Below are 25,649 nucleotides of genomic sequence, written 5' to 3'. Positions count from 1 at the left end.
ATACATCAGACAAATGAAAAGCTGAAGGGGATGGCAATGGGAAAGTGACCCAGCAGATCTCAAAACTAATTAGAGTGAGAGGAAAAGAAGATGGAGGAGGGAGGGAAAGAATAGTGAATTGTCTGTGAATTCTGTGACAGGACTTTTTTTCTTTAAGTTTGGACAGTGACAGCTTCATTATTTGCATCATCTGTGAAGAGAGTCATTAGTGCTGGAAATGAGTCCTGCTGCACAGAGACAAACAAACAGTGCTGATCTCCAGCCTCAAACAGACTGCCAATCAACTACCAGGTGTGTCTGTGGTGAACGGCAATTAATCTGGGGCAGAAAGAAAAAGAAAAGAAAAATGATCTGTGGTCTGTCCTACGTGTCTCCATGCTGCGTCATTACCTCACTGGAGTTAGCAAATCATACTTCATGAAGAAGTGTCCTCCCTCTCCTCGCTTGCTATCTTTCTTTCACTTGTGTACCTTTTGGTGTATTTTCTTCTATTGGTTTTTCTTCCATTCCCCCTGTTGTGTCTGCCTGTCACTGCCTTTTCTATTATATCATTCTTTTTTTTTTTAGCCATTTTGTGTATATATATATCCTTTTTTATATATATATATATATATATACACAAAATGGCTCTATTATTGACCCTACCATGGCTTACACACTTCCCACAGGTCTTTGTCTCTGAAAAGGAGTCATCCAATGGTACTTGATGGTTTTGAAGAACAATAACCGATTTCCTGCTGATGGAAAAATAGCAGTGCCTCCAGTACACGTGTGTGTGTGTGTGTGTGTGTGTGTGTGTTTGTGTGTGTGTACATGCCAGTAGATGACAGCAGCGTGGTAACAGCTCCAAACTAAGTCTACAGATGTTGCTGACTTCATGAGATGAGATAAGACAATATGACATTTTATTGATCCCCAGGGGGAAATTGGATCTTTGTAATATCTAAAGTAATACACTGCAGGATTTAACCACAAATGTGGAATATAAAGCAATACATACAATAATATGAAAGCAAAATGGAATACTAAAAAAATCATAGAGGAATGTTAACATTGTAGCAAGTGTTGCCAACAATGTCACAATGTCAGCACATGCACTGTCAACTGTACTAGTGGGACTTTATTTTGTATTTCTTGTTTGGGCGTTCTACTTGTTTTGTTTGCCCACAAAATTACAATTTGTAAACTTGTGATTATTCTGTGAAAAGATAGTTTCACTAATATATTTTAAGTATAAGTGTGTTGATTTATCTAAAAGACCCCAGATGAATGTGGTTCTCTCTGCAGAGTAATTAGAGCCTCTGAATTGAAGATCTCAATGTGTCAGGGAGTGTTTGCTCTCCTGAAACCCAGAGCGCACATGCTCTTTGACTTTGTCCCCGACATTAACAGTTCAAATCAAAATGAAAAGTAATATATCACCTTAAATTGTTTTATCAGTGTGTCGCTGGTAACATGAGCATCTCCTCTCCTCAGCACAATACACAGGCACGCATGTAGACACACACACGCTGGCATACACATGCACAGTTTTCTTCTCTATCTGTTCGATTCTGCTTTGTGGTGCAGAGTCTGTATTGGAACCAGCCTGCTGCCTTTTTACTGCTTTGTCATCACACAAAACCAAAGACATGCATATTTGTAGAAGAGTGTGGCCGATTTAATTTTTCCAAGCAGAATGAGGACATTATTAGAAGGAGGATTACAGTATCAGAATGTTGCGAGCTTCAGAATAATGACCAACTACATCAGCTCCTGTCATCCTCTTTAATTGCAGCAGACAGTTTCTAATGAGCCGGGAGGAGAGTTCAGGTCAGACTTTCATCAGAAAAACTTATCCGGGAGGCCGTGTGACTACAATTAAAGTAACTTGTATCTTATTATGACTGTTTTTTGTTTAATTGAGTGATTAAGACACAGGATTTGATCCTCAGGATGTGTCCTATGTTCTAAATGATTTCACACTTAAATATTGAATATGCATTCAAGAGTCCAACAGTCTGTTGTTGTAGAAACACACTCACGGTTCCTATTTTGTTAGTCATGTGCAGTGAAATTAATTATCAAGAAGCTGTATGACCTGCGTGAACTCAAATCACTAACTGCAGATGAAAATGCGCCTTAATGCTGTTTGATGGTGACAGTATAAAATCAGCTGATCGGAGAACAAAGTTGTGGATGACAATATTTGCAAAAATATGCCAATAATTTTACACAGTGAAGGCATAAATTCCATTACAAATGGCATTTGATATACATTTACTGCGGCGTTTTAGGTGTGTATTTACGTACACTGAACTGGATGAAAAACTTAAATTAAAGTGAAAGCGTCAAAGCTCATATCACATACATTCAAGAGCTTTATTTTGAAGAGGTCTGCGTGTGCGGCGGTGCAAATTAAGGCCGCAAAAATTTCTCTTTGTGCTTGCGTTTGCGATAAGAGTTGGTGTAAGCGAGCTGGAACAGAACTAAAATGCAATGCCAAAAGGAGAACTAAAATTTCACTTTGTTGCCTGATTTGCATAAACACAACCTGCATCCACTTCAGTGCAAAAATGCTCATATGAAGCCACGATTTCACCAAAAAGGCACAAGCCCAAAAGAATGAACTTGATGAAGCTGGCAATTGTAACTGGGTTTGCCCAAAGGAAATATACTGTAGGTGTGCTCCTTTCCAGATCCAATCTGGAGCTGTATCACAGTACTGCTTCTCTCTGCTGTACTTTTTTTTTTCGTTCTACAGAATATTTACAGTACTAGAGGTGCTGGGACTATTTTCCCTCTAGGAGCTCTTTGTCATCTGTATGTCTGTCTGCTTGCTGTTAGGATCCCAGATTGGACTGTGTGTCATTAGGGAGCAAGAGGTTGAGATAAAAAAATATATATTTTACTGGGGACTTTGTGTGTTTGTCTGTGTGTGTGTGTGTGTGTGTGTGTGTGTACCAGGTCCTTCACTGTCAACTAAAATGGGTATTGCTTCAACATTTTAAACTTAAAATGGATGGATGGAAAAAAGGTAAAAAATCCCTACTGTGAATAAAAGAACCTTGAAATTGCAGTATTTCACAGAATTTCCCCCACTCAGCCCCTACAGGCATTGTTCCTGTGCTATTTTTTTGGTGGCACCATTTATTTTACTTTGCCTTGCTTGATCTCTGACCTCTAGCAACACTCGACGTGAGCCAACACTTTGATTTCTTTTCTGTTGCTGTTTTTTGACAATACACACGCGTGAATCTTCCAGTTGTGCAACTTAACAGCTCAGTGTGGAAGAAAATATATTTGACTAAAATGCAGGCAGCCAAATTGGAAATAGAATAAATGGGTTTTCCATTGCAGCATGTATTATCAAATTGATGATTTTCTTTTCTTAATCTGCTTGTGTCTTAAGTTGTTGTGTTTGTTTGTTGCATGAGACGTCAGTTTGGCGATTTATTTTTCATTTGCTTCTGTTTTTTCCACTTAATTGTGTTTTTTACTGGTAAAATAATTGTTATCTCCTCAAAGGGAATTTCCTCTCCACTTTCTAGGCATCTGCCCTCTGACTGGTTAATGTGGGCCCTCAGTGTCTAAGATGCGTTCAGGCACAGTATTGAGGGTTTGTTTAGGCAGCACAAAAGCACTGGTTATACCCCAAAACGGCAGACAATAGACTAGAACTGGGCTTCTTTTCAAATCTTATCAGATTTTGTATTTACTATTTTTATTCTCATTCATCATACATTATACTGTACATTATGATTAAAGTGCTCCTTCAATATACGAGGGAAGTAAAGACATTTGTTTTACAGGTTGTGTTTTCATAGTTTTACCTGAAAAGTGGATTAAAGTGAGTAAAGTGAGTTTTTTTTTTTTTTTAGTGGCAATTTATAAGTATGATAGTGGGCTGGGTTTACTGTTAATGTGTAGGAGGGCTCAAGTATGTATTTCAAAGAGACCTCCAAACAGGAATAGCAGCCCTTGAGTGCATGTTGTCGTCAGCCTGCAGCCATATGGAGCTTAATGTATTGTTATCCAGAGAGTTAAAACAGAGCTCATTGACTTATCTAGACTTTTAACAAGCACTCCAGAGATATTATGAGCTCCCTTTCATCCCTACACAAATCTTTCTCACATACACACATGTTCATCGTTCAGCACTTGCAGAATTCAGTAGCTTCAATTAGCAAATCAAATTAGTTGCCACTGTATGATGTGTAGCCTCAGTTTTCACATTTTGTGGTTTTCCATTCCCTCACAGGATCTGATCCTGTATTTGCCCAGCTCGATGGTTTATGTTCCGATGGTAATGGTCCATTACGTATTTATTTATTTTTTATTTAATGAAATGTGGTCTCTGCATTTAACCTAGCAGTGCCCGGGAAGCAACTGGGTGTTCAGTGTCTTCCTCAAGGACACTTCGACATGCAAACTATGGGATCGAACCGGCTACCTTGTGGTGTCAGGATGACCACTCTCCCCATGAGCTACAGCCACCCCAGTTGACAGTTCACGTTGACACCCTGGTTCACACAATTGTTAAGACCAAAGTGTAAGCAGGCTGCAATGTTCACTTATTACTGCGCTTGAAGGGAGACTACGGCAGCCCCGCCAGAGGCCAGACGGGAATTAGTCCTCAAAATGATGAGAGCTTGGATATGTAAACTGTAGGTTATGTAACATCACATCACAGCCCTTGGCCGTCTGGCCCGGACTTAATGTCAAGTTGCCGGCGGTGATGAAAAGGTCTTGAAGATAACATTCAAATGGGAAAAAAGTAGTTTGGTTTCCAGGTGATGGGAAACTATCCAGCTCGACTCAGAATATCACCTGGCTGAGCAGAGATTCCACTGGGCCAGAGTGTCATTATATGGTATTTTCCCCACTTGCATATGTTCATATGCCTTTCTGTGAGGGATCTGCTTACAGTTTATCGGCAACAATTTGGATGCATGATTACTTGTATAAGTAATTCATCAAAAATTGCTATAATTCTAGTCAATCATCTCGTTTCAGCGTCTTAAATTGAAAATATGTTCTGGTTTCCTCAGTCTATAACAGTGAACTGGATATCTTATCTCCCCCTTATTCTATCTTCTCTGAAAACTTTCAATCACAACATCCTACTTACACAACATCCTTTCTCAATACTGAATAAATCTCTCTCCCTTCTGCATTGACACACATCTTACAAAGATAGCAGCAAAGAATCTCAGAGGGACACAACATGTAGAACAGTCTACTTAGCTTCAGTCCTATTTATGAGTTTTGAAGACAAATGTAAAAAAAAGGCTGCCGCTTTAAAATGGAGATAAATACCTTCATATCCAGTTCAATTACTTTTCCACTCTAGTATCAGCATTTTGATTAGCGTCCCTGTCAGCTTTATGATTATGATGCTGATTATGGTGATCATAACTGTTGGGGTGATGGTGATGATGATTGTGTTTGTGATTACTCTGCTTACTGACTGTGGCCATGTCACTAATGCAATCTTTCATCTGCTCAGCTCATCGGGTGTGGAATTTGCAGTCTGGAGGAGCTTTAACTGGTCCACAACTGTTCCCGATGGACAGATAATGTGTCTCTATGGGAGCCCAGAAAGAGGAGGCTTTTGGAAAAAAAGATTTCAATTTAGTGGATGGGTAGATGTGGAGTGGAGATTTAGTATACAGTATAATTTGAAGACAAAAAAAAGAAGAGCAGAGTATAGATATAACATAAATCTCTCAGATGTATGGGAGTGTGGGGGAACTGAAATGTTTTTATTGTCATCAGGAAAAACAAATTAATAGTAATTAAAGAAAAATAGTCATATTGTAGATGAAAACTAATTTACAAGATCAGCAGAATCATCCAGACAATATATATATTTTGTATTATATAGAATATACTATATAGTGTCTCGCACACTTCCAATATCACCTCCTTCATTTCCAGATCAGTTATCGCTGCTTGTGTGACCCGATATGACCGAGAGGATCAGTTCAAAACCCCTCCCACCATGCGCATCTCTCTCTGTCAGTGTCACAGGCTTTTCTTGTCTGATAGTATTTTTAACTATCACATTGTTTTTGGTATAATTTCATAATGCTGAATTTTGAAAATGAAAATGTAATTTGTAAGAGGAATGCCTCTTTCAAAAGTAGCGTAGTCTTGCTTTAATTCTACACTGTAGATTCACCATTATGATTATTGTTAAATGCAGAAGCTCGGGTTCAGAAATGGAGAAAGACAAAGACAGGGCACCTGATGATGAATATTGATAGAAGGAGAGAGTAATAATCAGAAAACAACTCTCCGATGGAACATTTTCCTCTTATCTCACACACAACGCTTTGGGAATTGGGTGTTTTATTGCTTTAAGTGCCGTCTGGCAATAAAAGTACTTAAACACATCCACACAAACACGCATCGAGGTTAAGACCTAAAATCACAACAATAATGTGTGCCGGAAAAGAAGAGGGAAATAAAGAGCGAAAAACTCCATCAGCTTGTGAACGTCGCATATTAGAAAAATGGAAACAAATGATGAATGTAAATGCAGCAAAGATGTCTTCGGGTTTTTCATCAGCTGGATTTCGAGAAGGGAAAGGAAATAACTAGTGAATGGAAGACAAGACTAGTGTCAAACGAGTGACAAAATGTGTTCTTCGTCATTCTCTCTTTCTTTATCTGTGAATAGCATAATACTCTCCATGTGAACATAATGAAAAAAAGACTATGCCTCATCATGCATTCTTTATAGTTCTTATTTGATAAAGATTCTGCAGATAAACACCTGACAGGCAGCACGTTTCAGTCCCTGTATTGATTGGCCAACCAGGTGTTGGCTGTCTGAGTGATTGATGTACTGTAGATCTTGTTAGTTATCCGCAGCACCTCTCTGATCATTGCACTCCGAGAGCTTCAACCAAAACAAACCTACATTTACTCCTCCGTCATCCTGACTGAATTACTGTGTCACCAGCATCCAGAGAGATGTTGTGTTAAAGCTTTAAGCACAGCTGACTGTAAAACATCCCTCAGTATTTCTTAGAGGAGTCACTGTTGTTTGAAGCGGATGGATGGCTTCAAGCCTCAGTATCTACTCGGTATCTTTGGCATCCGTCGGATGTTTTCAGTCCGATTCTTACAAAGCAAGAAAGAAGGATTTTAATAGAAGCATGAAGTCCGACTTGACTGATCTAAGTGGAAGTAAAAATGAACCAGTGAATAAGCCACTGAACTCTGTTGCTGCACCGAGTTTAGACGTACAAGTTTTTCCACGGAGCAGCTGGAGAGACTCAAGTTGATGGTGCGTGTAAAAGCAACTCCTCTGGAGCACGACTGAAAGACAAGTCACTCGACTGATATTGTAGTTCAGAACTGAGAGCAGAGAGAGCAATAAGAGCTTCTGCTAAACCCAATAAGCTCACTGTCACTGTTTGAGAGCGCATGTGGAATTTAGGATAATTAATCCATAATTGATTTTCAGATCAGAGCACATGGTTTGGTTGTTGAAGCCTAAACACACTGAAAGCGTTGAATGAGATTTACAATGCCAACACAGAACAAGGAGTATTTTATGAATAGGTCGCTGTTTAGGAAACATTTTTTTGATTTTACAGATAACCCTTATCTTTTGACTTGATCTAAACATGAGAGTCCTGGTTTAAAACTATAAAGTGGAAAAGATTCAATTACCGATATGTTATAGATGAAATGTAAATGTGTCACATGCTCTGCTAGATGGAAGACATAGCATAGCACTCTGTTGGAGTTGTTGGGACTACAAAAACACTCACTGTTGTCCAGTGGTGTTACAGAGTGAGGCTTCTCTTGCCTCATATACAACCTTTGACACCGTCCTGCAGAGTGCACACACAAAGGACATAAAGTTATAAACAGAAAGTACATTAAGTGGTGACAGCTGATGTGACCTACCGCAGGCGACGTTTGTCTTTTTAACCATTGAAAGCAACACTAGTAGTTGTATTGTTCATAAATAATGAATTTCTTAAATAAAATATCATCCTCTGGGGGGAAAGTCCTCAGCTTTTGATTCCTTTCAGCTCTCTCTAAACAGGTACTGCTGCTGCGGAAAAAAAAAAAAAAAAAAAAAAAACTGTCCTCATTTGACGCTCCAAAATTTAACAGCGTCGGAGTTGAGGTGTCAAAGCAGTTGGACATACGTCGTAACACTGTCGACGCGCTCGGGCCTTTAAACAAGCAGCTTGAGAAAGTTTAAAGGCTGCTGCTCTATTCAGAATGTATCTATGACATTGCAATATTCTAGAATTCAAGAGTGCAATCACAAAGAATGACTGAGTGCTGACTCACAGCGTTAGCTTTCACTAAAGCAACCCTCCTTTTCTATGAAAGATACACAATGAAACAACCTCATGAATACTTTGGGTTAATCTATAAATAGCCATGTCATCATCTGGAAGGAACCCGATCATCACTTCAGGCTTCACTTTGCACAATAACATGAGGATGTGACACATCGTCTGGGAGCTCAAGACAGTATTGCTGAACATATTTTACTAACTCGTGTGCAGGTTAACAAGTAATGTTTGATATACAGTGAATCACACAAGTTAAGGATTGATGAACGCATGGATGGATGGCTGTAGTGATTCTTGATCAAATTAAGCAGTTTTCAAATTGTAACTATTGAATCTTGTCTGATTCCCACTGCAAGCTGTTTTCTTGCTAAAGCAAAAATGAGTAGGGAAAGTAGACAACCAAAAACCATATAACTTAATCCTTTCTGACTAATATGCATCATCACAAACGGATGAGCATAAAATAGGGTATGACCAGGAACGGTTGCAAATCCCAGTCTCACCTCTGACGGGTAAAATAAGACTTCTATCCTACAAGGAAAGCGATGGGAGGGTGCTTCTCCCAGGAGGTCTCATTAAATTAGATTTTGTTTTTGTGAGCTCAGAATAAAGAGGAAATACCTTTCTGTGTGCCACTTCAGACATGACTCAGATCGGAGTAAAAGTAATAGGATGCCCCCTCCCTCCTACTACAATTACTACAATGAGGTTACACCATTGAGGTTGTGAACCAAAACAAAACAGTAAGGAATATAGTAATTGCACTATATCATTGTATAACCCCTGCAGAGTGAAGACACATCCCCTAGCCAATCAGTGACAGTATGAGCCGGTTGGAAGGGCCAATCCCCATGTGGGCTTGTTAGGGACCTGGTTCTTGTGTGAGAGAGAGTGAGAGAGAGAGAGGAGAGAGGAGAGACCGAGAGGAGAGAGGAGAGAGAGAGAGTTGGTAGGTCTGGGTATTGTTTGTTGTTTGAAATACTGGTGTCAGTACGGCTCCTGAAATGTTGTAACGATACTAAAATATGACTTATCTTAAAATGTTTGCTTTTAATCTGGAGCTGTCTCATTAAAGAATAAATAAACTGGAAGGTTGATACCCAGCCATGTCCACTGCCCTGCTAATAGTTGTGAGGGGTTATTGTGTGGTTGTGTTTACTGGAACCAGATCAGACAGGATTAACTGCTCAGACTGGAAAAGGTCAAGCATGATCTGGGTTCATGTGTCCCTTTGTGTCCTCTGTTTACACTGAAAAGACCTTGGCCTTTCTACTACATTGCTTACATTGTTAGTCCATAAAAAGGAACATTACTAATTACTTTTCTTCCTCTATATCTATATATGTTTTATATATTTTCATGAATTCATTGACAACAATTGTGTGTTCATAATTGTTCATAATTATGTTTGTTCATCCTCATTAAGGCCAGTTTGATGAACAATTCACATACCGTATCCTTACTCTTCCAATGATGGCTGTTATTTAGTTCAGAATTTGTCATTTGCCATAATGAAAATAAACTTTTAAATTGTATAGAAAAATGTCAAACTTAAGTTCCTCCTACTTTAACTAACTAAACAAAACATGATGGAATGGGGCCTTGAGCTATATATGTATTATTCATCTTGAAGTATGAAGAGGATCTGGGGCATTGTTTGTGTCGGCTTTAGTTGTGAAGGCGTGTGCTTGTTTAGATAAAGACGTCTCTCAGCTGTAGCTAACCTGAAGCTGCAGTTCTCTGCTGCAAAGTCTTAACTCAGACACCCTGTTTGCTTCATCTTTCTCCCATCTGCTCTTCTCCTTTCCTCCTTGTCTGGTTTGGATCCAGCGTTCACCTTTCCAATCTTTTCTCCTCCTCATTTTCCTACATCAGCACCTCTTTTCTCTTTGTTTCACTGACTCTGTTCCTGACTAAGCATTTTAGGCTGTGTGAAATTAGCTCCTGGCTGGTGTGTGTGTGTGTGTGTGTGTGGCTATAGTCTTGGTAATCTTTACAACTAACTTTGATCAGACGTGATGCATGTTGCTGTTTGACTGTTGCGTGTGTTTAAGACTGGGTGTAACAGTGAAGAGGCTTCAAATCTTCCTTGGATTCCTCAAGCGGCCGCAGTGCTCCGTTTGTCTAAATATTTCCATATTATTGGGAGGGAGGGTTTGGTTTTTGCCCAGCAGTTTGATTGTGTCTGACATGAAATATACGTGCTGATTCATGGTAGACATAAAATAGAAGTGTAATTTGAAAACCGAGAAGTGTTTGGTAAGTTGAGCAGAATGCACTATCAATATAAAATATTTGATCTTAACACATTTCTTACACATCAAAATTCAAGGTTTTTAAAGGGTATGATTCTAGGGGGGTTGTTAAACTAAAAGTAACAACAACAACAAGTAAAAGGCAATGCTTGTACAGAAACATATGGTCTATATCATTACCATATCAATGAGAAATTAAAAAATGGTCAATAAAAGATGTGAATAAACCTGCCAGAGCTCAAATGATTAGTTCATTTGTGTCAAATGATTAGTAGAATTTAGGAAAAAAAAGCAAAACCTGCGGTTTGCTGCATTCCCATGTCTCGTATTATAGAAAATGTAATATCTTTGGCTTTTAAAAAATGTACATATCAAAAATCCCTTTGAGCTCTGGGAAATTCAGAATAAAATATCATTAATTGAGAAAATATTCTGCAGATTCATCTATAAAGAAAACAAAAAAAGACAAAAATCTTCTCAGCAGCATTTTTTTATTCAACATGAATGTTAAAATGTTTGTTCTTTCGTTGATCTGCAATAATGTTTATGAAGAAAACTATAAGCTCAAACAATATATCGCTACCTTTGTAAAAAAAAAAAAAACAGAGAAGCGGAAGATGTTCTCACTGGTTTAGATTATAAATGAGCTCATCTTTTACTGTAGAAATAATAATTACAGTGACCTCCAGAAAAACCCACATGAAATAGACTGCAGTTTTTTCCATAACAAATGTTCACGTACAGAAAACATGAAAAACATTGTGTGAAAAGTTTAATGTGTGCGCCTGTCTGGGGGCCTGCTTTGAATGTTTTTTCTGCATTAATTTGGTTTTCATTTAGTTTGACAAAGCCTTAGAGGCAGGTATGTATCAGTACAAAGACACACACACGCACACACACACACACACACACACACGCACACACTGTAAGATGAGAGCTTCTTTCCACGACTTCCTTTGAACTGTATATACTGTCAACAGACAGGCAAACGATAAGAAAGAAACAAAGTGTCAGAGAAGAATGAAAATAAACGGGGGAAGAGTTTGGGGAGAAAGGGAAGTGTGGATGGCAGGACAGCTCTGACATGCTGAGGGTGGAGGAAACTTACAACCGCACTGAGGGGAACTGAGGAGGACGATTACGCAGAGCAGACTAATGCACCTGGAGTAACGACAGGACATTTATCTCCCTGTCCTCCTGAGCTCTTCCCCAGTGGAGCCGACAGATAAGAGAGCCTGCGTGTGATTGTCTTAACACTTGGCCCGTCGCCACGGGCTGCACTATCACCGTGGGATACCGTCAGGAGCGGAGGGATTCTGTCTGATAGGATGGTATTAAAAAGAGATAGGGTAGTATTGTGCAGAAAGTTAGCAGACCAAATGTAGCTCATTTGAGTTCTGTGAGTGAACTACGAGAACAAGAACGGCCCACAATACTCAGCTGTAAGCGAGCTATCATACTGCCTTTCACACTGTTTTTGCATAATTTTCTTCACACTTCATAGAATTTCACAGCGATTCTCAATGGATCTGTTTAGGGTACTAAGTCTCTTGCAGAAGGACACACAGAGAGAACATCATATATGCCATATGAATATAGTAAGTCTGAATGCATTCTTTGCCCTAATCTTTTGTGCCTTGCTCATCTGTGTTTTTATTTATCTCTAGTCTGGAGCCGTCTCGCAGCTCATCAATGCAAATGTATGGATTCAATTACAGCCAATGTATCTTTTTTATCTGCCTAGGTTCGATTAAATGCAACAAATTGAAGACCTAGCAACCAGTTAGCCAGCAGAAAGAGAAAATTAGATGCTCGCCCACATTTTCTTTCTCTGTAATTTCCGCTCTTTCTTTACAAATCTCCCTTTCGCTTTCACAGAGATTATTCAGCTTTTGGTGTTTAGATGTAGTGTTGACAACACAGGCAGAAAACCGCAGAAGCAGGTCAGCTATTAACATTTTGTTAAATGTTCACTCTAAAGATGTATATCCTGCTCAGCAGTGACAATGGTGTAAGCTAGAGGAGAGGGAGAACTTGAGAAGGGAACTGAAAGGTTCAGAGTATTTTCTCCGGGAGCAGGGGGAACCGACAGCTACGGCTTTGTTTTTCACACCAAGGAGAGGTTATGGAAGCATGGCAGCCGTGGGAATGCACTGTGTGAGAGCTCAGACTGTTAGCAGCCAACAGAGTCTATTCATCATCATCTAGCGTATCGCTGCACACTCGCTGGTGGAGCTCACCTCACAGATCGAGGACCCACATTCACATTCCACTAGTCCCACATACCTGCAGTCAATAGACAAAGAGACAAGGAGCAACCTTTACTATTGTGTTTCCTCAACCAATCACACCGTCAGGGGCTGCAGGCAGAAGACCTGTAGCCATTTCAAGCTAATCTAGTGATATGCTGTTTTATCAATTATTTCTTACACTGTGTCCTCAGTCTCCCCCAGCCCTAAATCTAGATCACAGTCGACCTCGACACGCCTGCCAGCTGTTGATCGGTGTAGAAACGTTGATCTGACAGACAGAAGTGACTTGGGGAAACGTCTGAATCGCAAGCAAAGTGTTTCAGACGTTCTATTTCTGCCTTGTCAGTTTCCTTCAGCATCTGCTTTTATGTCATTCTCCTCTGTTTCATTTCATCTGTTTAACTCGGCTTAAGTGCGGCTGAGATTTTCTTTTTTGTCCTTTATCCATGACACTTGCTGACTTACCTTTTTGGACAGTCAGTCAATCATTTAGTAACTCAACCTTCAAGCTATAGTGCATGATTATTGTTCAAGTCATTTATCATGCCAAAGATTTCTGGTATGAAATGTGAGAATATGCCTCTTTCCTAGGTTTCATATCATTGTTAATGACACCGAAATGCAATTTTAAACAATTGATTGATTAAAAGAAAAAAATCTAAATAGAATAATAAATGATGAAAATATTTATTTGTAAACATTTACCTTAATGATACATGTGTTCTGTCACATTTCAAGTAATTACGTATATGCGCACGGAACAAGTCAAGGATGAATAGGGAGGGGTGAAGGCACCAGTGTACTAATTGTGGCTGCGTTCAGTAATTACTTTCCAAAAGCCAACAGTCAACATTCACCCTCACTTCATGCAGCGGGTAGCCAGGTGTTTGGCGGTGAGATTGTTAGCAGGGCTCAAATCTTCTCTCTCAAGCTCCCTCTCTCATGTGTACGAGCTATATAAAGTACTCTTTATTCTAGGGATTTTGTTGTCAAATGGTCCTCAAAAATTCGGTTTTCAATACACCTTTTTGCCGTTTAGAGGGTCTTTTCTTTTCCTGGATCATGGAAATTCTCCTCATTTATTTGATAATTTGCATCATAAAGTATCACATGACAGCAATATAACTGGAAGCCTTGACAACCGGTAATTTAGTGCCCATTTAGTGTCATTTGTGCCCAATCTGTGTTTCTCACTCAGTTTTCTTCTGCTTCAAACGTTCTCTTCTCTCACCAGGGAATGTGCTCCAGAGCTCCATTATCAGCCTCCTCTTTTTTCTTTTTCTTTGTTTCTTCAAACTTTCGTTTTCCCCCTGGTGTCCTCTCTCTACTCACTACCATTTTTTGATAAACTAACTCTATCTCTCCTCTTCACTTGTAATCGATTCATTTTCATGTTCAATATCCTGAAATTGAGAGGGAATATGACAAAAGGGAAAGGAAGCGAGTTTGGAGAGGGTATTGGAAAGAAGAAATAAATCTGAAGTGCAGGAAGATGGCAAGATATTCTGAATAACAAGCTGCTTAGTGAAGGTTTTTCCCTCGTTGATGTGAAGAGAGAGGACCGAGTGAAAAGGAAGCATATTGTTTATGTTCGGCTTTGAGGCACATTGTTCAGATTCTGGATCAATTGAGGGACGTTTTCAGCAGTGTGAAAACGAGGAGGAGAGGAGGAGAGAATTGATGAATGAGGGAGGCTATAAAAATAGAAAGCCAAGGAGAGTAGGGGGGAAGTAAGTCGTTTGTCTCAGTTTAGAGAAGCCGGATTGGCTGTGAATACAAATGTTGTCATTGGTTCGCCAGATCCTTACGTAACGTTACAGTCTGGAAGTAATTCATTATTGGGATAAGATAAGATTTTAGCTTAAGTGTGTGTGTGTGTGTGTGTGTGTGTGTGTGTGTGTGTGAGTGTGAGAGAGAGACTGAATACCCTCCAACAAACTATTAATTTTAGTTAGTGTAACTATCCTCAAACACAACTGCAGACGTGTGTGTGTGTGTCTTCTCAGCACCACATGTAATATTCAGTGTTACTTTTCTGTTCATGTCAATGAGATGTTGCTTGTCAATCTGGAGGCTGAAGACATGAATACTGGATGGACTCAGGAGGAGCTGTCCTGGAGGAAAGCAAACTACCATCTCAGTTCTTTCTCTCTCCCTCCGCTAACTGTCCTCCTCACCCTTTCTCCTCCCCCACCCTGTCTTTGTTTCCTTGGCACCTTCCCACCTCTTCCTTAGTGCTCAATCTCTCTTTTGTTCCTTGACATCACTTTTCTGTCTTTCTTCTTTTCTTGCTCTCACAATACTTTGCTTCTCTTCTCTTCCCTTTGCTTTAAAGTATGTCTTCACTATATTGTACGGATACATTTGTGTCGAAGATTTTAAGAGATTTAACTTTTCAGAGTCAGAATCAGCTGTCTGTTGTAGTCTGTTCCTGTTTAGTGGCTGCACCAAAGCACACAGTGATGGATGTGCAGAGAATAGACTGAATAATTAAAGTATAAAACAGGATCAGCAGCTCCTGAGGCCAGCTGAGCTTCCTGAGCTGTCACAGGAAGTGCATCCTCTGCTGGACCTTTTTCATGATGGCGTCTATGTTGGAGGTCCTTTGAGGTCTTGGGAGATGGTGGATCCCAGAGTCCTGAAGGCTTCCATAGCAGACACAGTGTTATCTTTTTCCAATTTTGTATTTCAATGAAATCCATCGAAACACGTTACATTACATGTTTTAGTAAAGATAGCAAGTAATGCTAGCTTAAGGGTTAAACAGACTCCCATCTGTCGGAGGGCATGTTGACCGCGATCGATCAACCATCTCCCCTCTCACTGTTGGTGTAAATGTGTACAGTTTGACTGCCGCTGTAATATCGGCCCTGACGCATTCGTTTATATTTACATTATTCAGTCAGTTAAGGATAACATGACCTCACCTTGCTAGGGGTTTGAGTGCTGGTCATACGGTTAATAGCATGTAACGTAGCAAACCACTGATCCAACATATTTGTCCATTTCTAGTGAGAACAGACTCAACAGATGTATTATTTCTTCCCTCTGGTTGCGTGCTTTGCCTTTCTGAACGGGAGCGTTGTTTCACTTCAGTATTGTTGTTGAAGCAAAACTGCCTCTACTGGTCCTACTCAGCATTCCTCACTTCTGCAGAGGCCGAACAGTAAAGTCATCTGATGCTCTGTTCTGCCATCTGCTTCAAGGAGCTCACGTATCAGCTTCACGTGATGCTGATCAGATCCCAGACCAGTGCTTGGCTATAAGTAGGATGTAGCCTAAGGAGGAGAGCAGATACTTGGTGCAGAGGAAGGAACTCGAGGAGGACGAGGAGAGGGAAATGAATTAGGGACTATAGGGGAAAGATGTGAGAGGGAATTTGGCAAGGTCCCAGACCCATGAATAAAATGCATTAGGTATGCAGTACATTTTCAAGGCTGTTTAGTTCCCACCGAGAGGCCAGATTTGCATCCTCACCCCGATTATGACATCTTCAGTCAGCACTACAGGCATGGCTTTGCCTATTTTCATTTTAATGCAAGTCACTGTGTAAAACGCACACACAAATACACACACACACACACACACGCACACACAGGCGCGCGCACACGCACGTTCAGTAGCGGTTAGAGTACTTTTGCTGAGAGAAGCTAATCGCCCTGATGCCATTCCCACTCCGGTTCCCCTGTGTAACAAGTCTGCTCCTTCTCTACCTTTTACTGTCAAGAACTTCCTCAGGGATATCAGATGAGATCTCGGGCCCATCACTTTTAACTGGAGAAGAGAAGCAATTGAACCGACCTGCTGGAGACCTAGGAGACAGAATGATGAACGTGAAGAGGTCATCACAGACGTGAAACGGTCCTCAAAGTAAAAGAAAACCACTGGTTATTTGTGCATTCAGCTTTAACAACCCGCCTTTGAAAAAGTGACGTTTTGCTGCAGTGCAATTAATGGGTACATTTACTTGATTTCTGGTATCTCTGTTTTGAGTCATGTTATGGTCATATTTTGGATATGTTTTTTACATTGAACATAGAGGAATCCTGTTATTAATCTAATTTTCATTGTGAAAGTATCCAGCTTTCTCGATCTTGGCTTTTACTGTTTAATATCCAGCAAATTTGTAATTTCAGTTCCAACCTTAACCTTAACCTGGATAAGGTGTTAATATGCCACAGTAGTTTCTATCACAGTACTCCAGCTTGCATATCCAGGTTTCTGGGACTGTAATATATAGTCTAAACCGTATCAACCAGGCAGAGAATGTGTGGAAATGGGCAACTATCTATATCTCTCTCTATATCTATTTATATATATATATATATATATATATATATATATATATATATATATATATATATATATATATATATATATATACTTCTTGGCTGACAAGGGAAATGGGAAACAGGTGAGCCGGTGGGCGTAAAAGGTCAGGTGATGGGAATTGTGGGAAAGGGGTTACTGCAGAGAAGGAGGGAGTGGCTGGAACTGGAATGACAGGAGAGTAAGTGTGGTGGCAGAGAGAAACAAATCAGACAACAGAATGACGAGAAGGAACACGCTGACTTTGACACTAGAAATCGGGGTTCACAATGAGCACAACACAGCCAAGTAACCATATTTCGAAGTGTACAGTGTATGCTGATTTGTAGTTGTAGTAGTTTAGTAGTGAAGTCGTGTTCGCTCTTTTCCTCCTTCATTTCCTCCTCTTCTCCTGCTCCGGGGAGACTGTCTGAACACTGCAGCCTAGTTTAACTTGATCATATAGCTGCTAAACAGCAACGTCTAATGGAACTACTCACTGGCACATGAAGATGTTTTAACACGGATATGCACTCAATTAACCATAATTAAAATGGTGGCACCGCTAAATATACTGCATCATGTACAGTTTTAGAATAAAGGAATCCAATTTTCACTGACAGCTGTTGTGTTACATTTTTTAATGTTTTTTTAATTAAATCCTAAAAAAACTTTAATTAAGCGGTTCAATTGTTGTTTGCCAACAAGCTCCTGCAGAGTGTTAGCAACTTTAAATGGTCACGGTTGAAAGACTTCCCTCAATGTGAAGCTCACTGCTGGAAATTTCAGCACCACCTCCAACAAAGACACCGTTTTTATCTGCTGTAAAGATTTGAATGACGTTGGGGCAATATTGCAGCGAGCTCAACAGCCAGTTATATAATATGATATTAATGGTGGTCCTGGGAAAGGAAAGGTCATCCCTGAGACTTTTATTGAACGATAAGAGCAACCTGGTCAAATCAATAGGCAAAGATTCCATATTAACCTTTCAGTATGTTGTAATTCAAGTGGTCTGAGAGAAAACCAGACGCCTGCACCTCCGCTTGGTTGTGTTGTCAGGCTTTAGAACATATAGCGTGTGACGGGAGACTTTGGCCAATCCCAGTTAATTTCTAAATAAACGGCCTCCCCCAGCTTAACACCAGCTAGTAAAAAAAACAGTGCAAGCACACCTCAGGCAGCTGCACCTCAGCTGCAGTCCTCTGTTGGACACAGTAAATCCATTTGGCCGTTATCAAATGATGAAACACTTTCTCTTTAACCACAACATATCGGGAGCTGCAGGTCAAAATGAACTCAGCAGAAAACAGCAGATTGTCGCCAATGTCCAGATGGAACAACGGACAAAAGAAATAGTAAATGGAGAGCTCTAATGATCAGGAACAGAAACTGAAGTTGGAAACTTCAAAGCTTTATTCTCAACGTTGACAATCAAACTCTAAATCAACATTTAAATGTTACACAACCTCTTGGTTTTGCAGATAAAGTTAAGGCCACACTAGTGTTCTTATTAGTATAATATTTGTAGAATTAAAGTGGTGGATACCTAGGTTTTCTTAGACTCCTGATCCAAACATCTCCAGTATGTCCAGAGCGTTTTAAAGTCCAGAAGACCAATTTTTTGAAAAAAGAAAGATGTAATAATTTTAATATTGTTTTTATCAAAACAATATTCTCCTTAAATTCATATTTGTTAACGTTTAGTCTTTCAGAGTTTTTTTTACAGCAGACAACTGCGTCGCAAATTGCCGAATCCACCATTGAAATAGCAACGCGTCAGGTGTAGGTGCCCCCGTTTTTTAAAGGGAATGGAGAGGGGGGTGGGGGGGGGTAAGATTGGTGTAATTCATGTTATACCGAAACACACCTTTGAATAATTAGGAGACTAAAAACAACCCTTTTGCCCCTTTCTCCATACTTTGCACCCAGATTATGGGCTGTTTAATTTAGTAGCGTTGCACATGCACCATGCTCTTTAGACTGTGCACTATAGATCATTTAAATAGGGCCCACATCTTAAGTTGTCAGTTACTGCTGAGATTTTTTCAATGCTATTATTATATTATACCATTATTGTTATACAACAGACGTCAGAAAGCGAGATTCCTTCCGTTTTTTTCAATTTTGAAGTAGCTGTTGTGTACTGGCTTGCAAGGGCAGAACATGCCACACCCTCAAGCCTATATAAGCTCATTCAGATAAGGAATACCTCCACAAAAACCGTTAACCCTCTCCTCTCCACAACATTTTAGCACAATGAAAAGGCACTCAATTCCCATTTCCGTTTTTCCTCTTGCCTCTATTTTTGCACAACTCCCCTGACACCCCCCCCCCCCCTCCCCCTCCCCCACCTCTCTCTTTATGCTGTGCCTCAACTCTAAGCCTGAACAATTTGCCCTCGATGTGTTTCAAATTACATGCCACATCAAATAAGGCTATCTCATAAAGCTGTGAGTGTGAGTGTGTGCACGTCCTTTAGTATTCTACCGCTTTCAGAATCAGATTCCTATTAAATGAATCTCTAGAGTTGAGCTCAGTATTCAGAATGAGTAACACAGGATTGTAATAGATCTGATAGACAAAGCATACTTTGACATTATCACTGACCTTTCTTTCTTTCTTTCTTTCTTTCTCTCCTCTCTCCCTTCTATTCCTCTGCCTCTCTCCTCTGCAATCATTTAAAGGAAGCGGAGGTAAGTAAATCCATTGTGTTTATGATTTGATAATACCATTTTAAAACATTCTGCAGCACCTTCCTGGAGGCCACGTTGTAGTGGTTGTCTGGCACTTGCTTTAAGACATTGTTTCAGAGCTGGAGAGGTGTTGCTGATTTAAATGCACAGCAGGTTGTGTGGCTGGTCAACCATAACGTGGTATAGTTCAGCATATTAAATGTTGCTGTAGAGGTTTGGTAGGTTTCATACCTTCAAGCAAACACGTCCATAAGTATGCAGATACCTGCACATTACACCCATATTGATTGTTGATCATCCTTTTTTTCAAACCTTGCATCAATATGCTTAATTTTCCTTCTCAGGTTTTCCACAAAATCTTGAAGGATTTATAAGACTCCTTCCTGTCTCTCGACCTGTGATTCATACCTTGAGTCACCTGAAATGTTGTAACTTGTTTGCCTCTTCGCACATACGCTCTAACATTTAATGACCTATTTACTTATATACCAATTTTTCAGCTTCAAACTGTTATCTTTTTATTCGCTGTAGCTGACAATGGAATGCACAGTCTGTCATTTTCTCTTATGTCATTGAATGTTTTACATTGAAGGATAAAAGCATGTCTTTCTCAGCCTCACCTGTCAAACAGTGACCACATATTTGATTTCCATTGAGTGTCTTTTTGTGTCTTCCTATTTGGATTGCCAGTTCATGGCCACTGAGCCTGTCCTTAGTACCTGTCTCCAGTTTCTAGTTATGTCTGTAGATATTAACTCTAATATACTTTAGCTGTTTTTTTCTCATTTCCAGTGTTCCAAAAAGATTTCTTTACTTTGCGTTATATAATTTACTTTACTCTGATTGGTGTTTGAAGAACTCACTCTCTTAATTTATTAATAAGGGATATAGAGATCCTGCTTTCCGACCCGGGCAGGTGTTCTCTGCCCCGGTCACTGTCGTAGTCATTGACACAGCCTCACTCCCTGCTGACACACATATGCCTTGCTCTGGCACTACTTAAGATGCAGACTCCACTGCTGTGTGTGGGAGTGTGGGTGTGCGTGTGCGTGTGTGCGTTTCAGTGCAAACCTAATTCGGTGACATTTTATCCCCCTCTTTTCAGCATGTTATAAGCGGGATATAAAAGATTTTATAAATGGTTGATAACACACTATAATGTGGTTGTAAGCAGATATTTGTGTTTATTAAGACACTATAGTAAAACTGTTGTAATGCTCTTAAATGTCTTCAAAGCAGAAGCTGTAATTGTTGAAAATACAGTACATTTAAAAATCCTTAAAATGTCCTTATATATGTTTACAACTACATTATAGTGTTTTATGAACCTTTCATAGAGCCTTTAAATGCTTCTTGCCTCTTGTCATTTTTTCTAATTAACAACAAGACTTTATTCTGAACTGTTTTTTCAAATCAGAAGTCCATTTTGACCTTGGCATTAAATGGCCTAATTAAACCCATTATTTACAACATTCTTTACTCCTCTGTGTTTCCTGCAGGTTTCTCTGTTTATTTGTGTACTATTTTTAAACATACAAACAAGCCTCTTCTTCTTTATTGCATTCATTCATTTTTACACAACACACGTATAAAAGAACAAAAGGAGAGAATTATGAGGACAGGGTTTCTCAGTAGTTTGGTTTAGTATTTGGGCTGTTCTCTCTCTGGTCTGCAAAATAATTCAATGATATTCTTGTTTTTTCATAACCCAGTTTCTTATGTTGTGTTTCCACTCAGGATGACTACTTCAAAAGCTGGGCTCCTGCCAAGTCTCTGGACCAAGGTGAGCCGCGCTGTTTGTATATGATATCATGTTTATATTAATGCATACCGTGTATGGGGATCTCAAACATCAATACTTCTGACCAATTTGTGTCTGTAGTTGGCATTAAATGCTTCGTGATCTGAGGAAATCAGACAAATTGGCTGGTTAGACTGTGACAACGATCTATACATCATGAGATACTGATGCAAAGAGAGGTTTGACATTAATTTGTTAAATTACTAAACAACGTATTTACAGAAGTATCATCTTACGATGTGTCGGTAGCAATCTTCATTTGGTCTCTTCCTGTAAAGCACTTATCCCCACTTTAGTCTAGAGGGTAATTTTCTTGAGCAAGAAAAGATTATTCCACAAATCGAGGCTAATGTGGTCTTTGCAGGGACTGCTAATTGTTTGCATTTCCGGTTGCTTTCACGTTAATTGAAGCAGCCGTTAAAAGCATGTGCCACAACTGAAGATACTTTACTTTACATTATCATATGAGGCTCATTCACTCCCATTCAGTTGCAAATAATGTAAAATTACTTTGAAGACTTTTGATTTAGCTAAAGATGATTCATCTTTGTAAACTTCATATATCATACATGACATTGTAATAAGATCGGCTAAACCGAAACAAACAAACCGAAAATATTTTTTGACTGTATATGCAGCCATCTGCTTTAAATGTATACATCATATTTAGCTAGTATAATAAATACAACAAATAGCATATACATGGTTAAAACTGTTTCTCATTAGATGATAGAACTAGTGCAAAACCACCTGCTGGATGGCGGTTTAAAACAGTAAATTAATCTGTACATTTTCAGAATATATATTGAAGGAATGTTTGTGCCAGTGTTAATATAATGAAACTTGAATGCACTGACAAAACAATTTCCACAAAAAGTCATTTTTACCAAGTTTTCTAAGTGTTTTTTATCCAAAATGTGCAAGTAAATTTGACTTTCCTTACCTTTGATAGTAATCTTTACTCCGGCTTAGGTATACTTATTTTATGTCAACTTCACATCAATAGTCCTTCACTGGGATGTGTGGGCGCGTTGTTCCCATTTTGTGGGAACATAAACCTGTTTACACGAAAATGTGCATCCTCAAATAAAGTAAATCATTAATATTGTAGGGTGAAGACTTGGAGTCAATGTAAAGTCCTCAAAAGTCATGAAAACACGACTGTGTGTATATATGTGTGTGTTTGTTCCAAGGCTAAATGCTGCTACTTTACACAGTGTCATAGTGCTTATGGACTTACCATAGAAACAATGCCAAGTCCACTTCAATCACTCTAGTGTGTAATGCTCTTAGACCCCCAGTACCCTCTTGACTAAACTCAATTATTGCAAAACACTCACTTACTCTCGCTCACACTCTCACTGTTTCACACACACACGCACACGCACACACACACACACACACATGCGCACGCACACGTGCACAAGCACACACACGTGCACAAGCACACACACGCGAAGCCACCAGAAGGGGGTTGATTGCATCACAGCTCTCGGAACAGCTCAACAGACTTTAAATCTTTCTACCACAGAGTTTGCTCTGTTCGGTGCTGGCTTGCTTTTTGCATATCCAGCACAGTAACTGTAACTCTTGAGGGAAATACTTGCTGAGCAGGTTTATCTGGGCCAGCTCCTCGTGGAAACTGAGCCTAATGAGAAGAGCATCATATTCTAGTGTCTGAGAGGGAACTAAAGACCAAAAAGTAAACAGAACTTCATTCTGTCAACCAGGGACAAATACATGAGATGTTATGGAGGAATCCTCCGTGCTAAAACCCAGTTGTAGTGCAGAGAGAGGCCGGATTTAGATGCTTGAACAACAATAGACTAAGAGAAAGAAAACTGTTACAGCGAAACTATTATATGGATGAAACACTGTTCTCTAAACATGGACTTTGTTTACTAGTTAGGCCAAATCTTTACCTGTGTCTTTCACTTCACTTCACTTATAACAGAAGTAGATGTCGTCACCCATTGGTTTGTGGATAGGCGTTTTGACGCCTGAGTTCGGCATTTTGGCTCTCGCCATCTCTGTGTGTTTGACCATCGCCATCTTGTTTTTTATTCAACCAGAAGTATCGCAGTAGAGGGTGGAGCTAAGCACAATCAAATGCTGAATACGACATTATTTCTTTATTTGCCCGACATTTATGCTGCGTTCACACCAAAAGTGTTGCGAGTAGATTCCATGAAAGTCAATGCACAGGCAAATGGATGCGAATAAAGAGGATTTTCATCCACTTATGTAGACGTAGTCGGTGAAAGTCACGAGCTGTGTGAGCCTACGGGTGATGTATAAATATATATATATATATATATATATATATATATATATATATATATATATATATATGGCAGCGTGGGTTCTCTCCGGGCTCTCCGGCTTCCTCCCACAGTCCAAAGACATGCTGCAGGTTAATTGATCTCTAAATGTCCCATAGGTGTGAATGTGAGAGTGAATGGTTGTATGTCCCTACATGTGCCCTCGATGGACTGGCGGCCTGTCCAGGGTGTCCCCTGCCTTCGCCCTATGTCAGCTGGGATAGGCTCCAGCGCCCCCGCGACCCTAATGAGGATAAGCGGTATTGAAAATGGATGGATGGATATATATATATATATATATATATATATATATGATATTAATGTTATGAACCCAAACATGAGTGCATTAGATGTTCTGACGTTTGTGGGATTTCCACAACAAGTATAAAGCAGAAATAGTGGTTATTTCTTCCATTGTGGATGGCGGAAGTTATAAATGTTTCCATGGAGATAAGCCCCGCCCCCTCTCCAGCGCAAGTGAAGTGAATGAATTGATTAGATTTTGCCATGATTATGGTCTGGAATTCCTCATATACGTTCATGATCATCGCTTGCTCGTCAGCGGAGAAAAAAAATCTCTTCCTTTGAGTTTATTTGCCTTTGTGCCGTTTCTGGTTTCTGTGATCGACGCTTCCCCTTTTTGAAGTCGGACGGGCACGCGCAACTATCCTGTGAACTGACGTCTGGCTCGAATTAACGAGATGGTTTGACTGCGGATCAGCCTTTGAGAAAACCGGGATAGCCCGATGTCAATCATCGTGTTAATTTTAGCTGGCTAATAGGACATTTGATTGACTTAGTTGAGCAACGTACGAGAAATAGGGCCCAGAGGTCACCAAGTGGTCACCCTCCTATTTCCGGTTGTTTGTTCCTCTGTGGTGATATCTACATGGTGAAGGAATACTTCAGTTTATTACAACTTGTGATTTATTCTAGCAAAATAATATATAGCTACACACTCAAATGCGTGGTCAAAAACAGTCAACGTTGTTTTTGTAAACCATGACCACAATCATTCCCTAATCTTAACCAAATGGTTATTACCGTGACAACAAAAGTCCCCTTACCATCTTACGAACCCTGGGCTTAGTTTTCAACCTGTGTGTGCAACTCACGTTTTGCCCTTTTTGAAAATGTTTTAGATATTTCACTATTTAATTTGGTGAGCACAATGTTACATAACAAACTACAAAATATAAAATAATCATAGTTTTCTTTTAACTGTGGCAGGAGACGCTCACAGTAGAATTTCTTACATCAACATGTAGAATTTTGTTTAATTCTTCCTGAAAGCCCTCTCATTCTCTCCACTGCCCACACCACACGGTACACTCCATGTGTGTGAGTCACTGCAACCCTCTGACAGGACACAGTGAGGTGACTTGTCCTCTTGAGAATATGGCATCTGTGCACTTCTCTCGAGAGGCATTCAGTGTAGTTGAAGAAAAGACGAGCTTTGTGCCAATTAGACTCTTTATGGGAGTGCATAAAAATATAGTTCTCAATATTTTTGTTCGCCTTGTTCTGCTGCAGCAATCCACTTCAGCTGCAATGTGACTGCTCCCCTCCTGCAGAGCTGCTAACATCGCTATGCACAGTGCAGTTGCTCCCACACTGACAGCACACCTGGGAGTAATGGACAGAAAAACAATTAGACAGTGAATAAATAATGTGAATCAATCTGTTCTGCTTTGGCAACATTTACGG

At 39.7% G+C, this 25,649-nt stretch overlaps 1 protein-coding gene across 1 annotated transcript in view; it reads left to right on the top strand.

The window, feature by feature from the left end:
* spock1 (SPARC (osteonectin), cwcv and kazal like domains proteoglycan 1) overlaps positions 1–25,649 on the top strand; it is an 83,927-nt gene that overhangs the window by 15,933 nt on the left and 42,345 nt on the right. The window contains exon 3 of the mRNA XM_034543549.1: positions 21,558–21,603. Within this exon, the coding sequence (XP_034399440.1) occupies positions 21,558–21,603 (46 nt within the window). The remainder of the gene's footprint in view (positions 1–21,557; positions 21,604–25,649) is intronic.

The sequence above is a fragment of the Cyclopterus lumpus genome, chromosome 10, assembly GCF_009769545.1.
Source record: "Cyclopterus lumpus isolate fCycLum1 chromosome 10, fCycLum1.pri, whole genome shotgun sequence".
Lineage (NCBI taxonomy): Eukaryota > Metazoa > Chordata > Actinopteri > Perciformes > Cyclopteridae > Cyclopterus > Cyclopterus lumpus.
The sequence above is the reverse complement of the archived record's forward strand: the minus strand, read 5'-3'. Positions and strand labels throughout refer to the sequence as shown.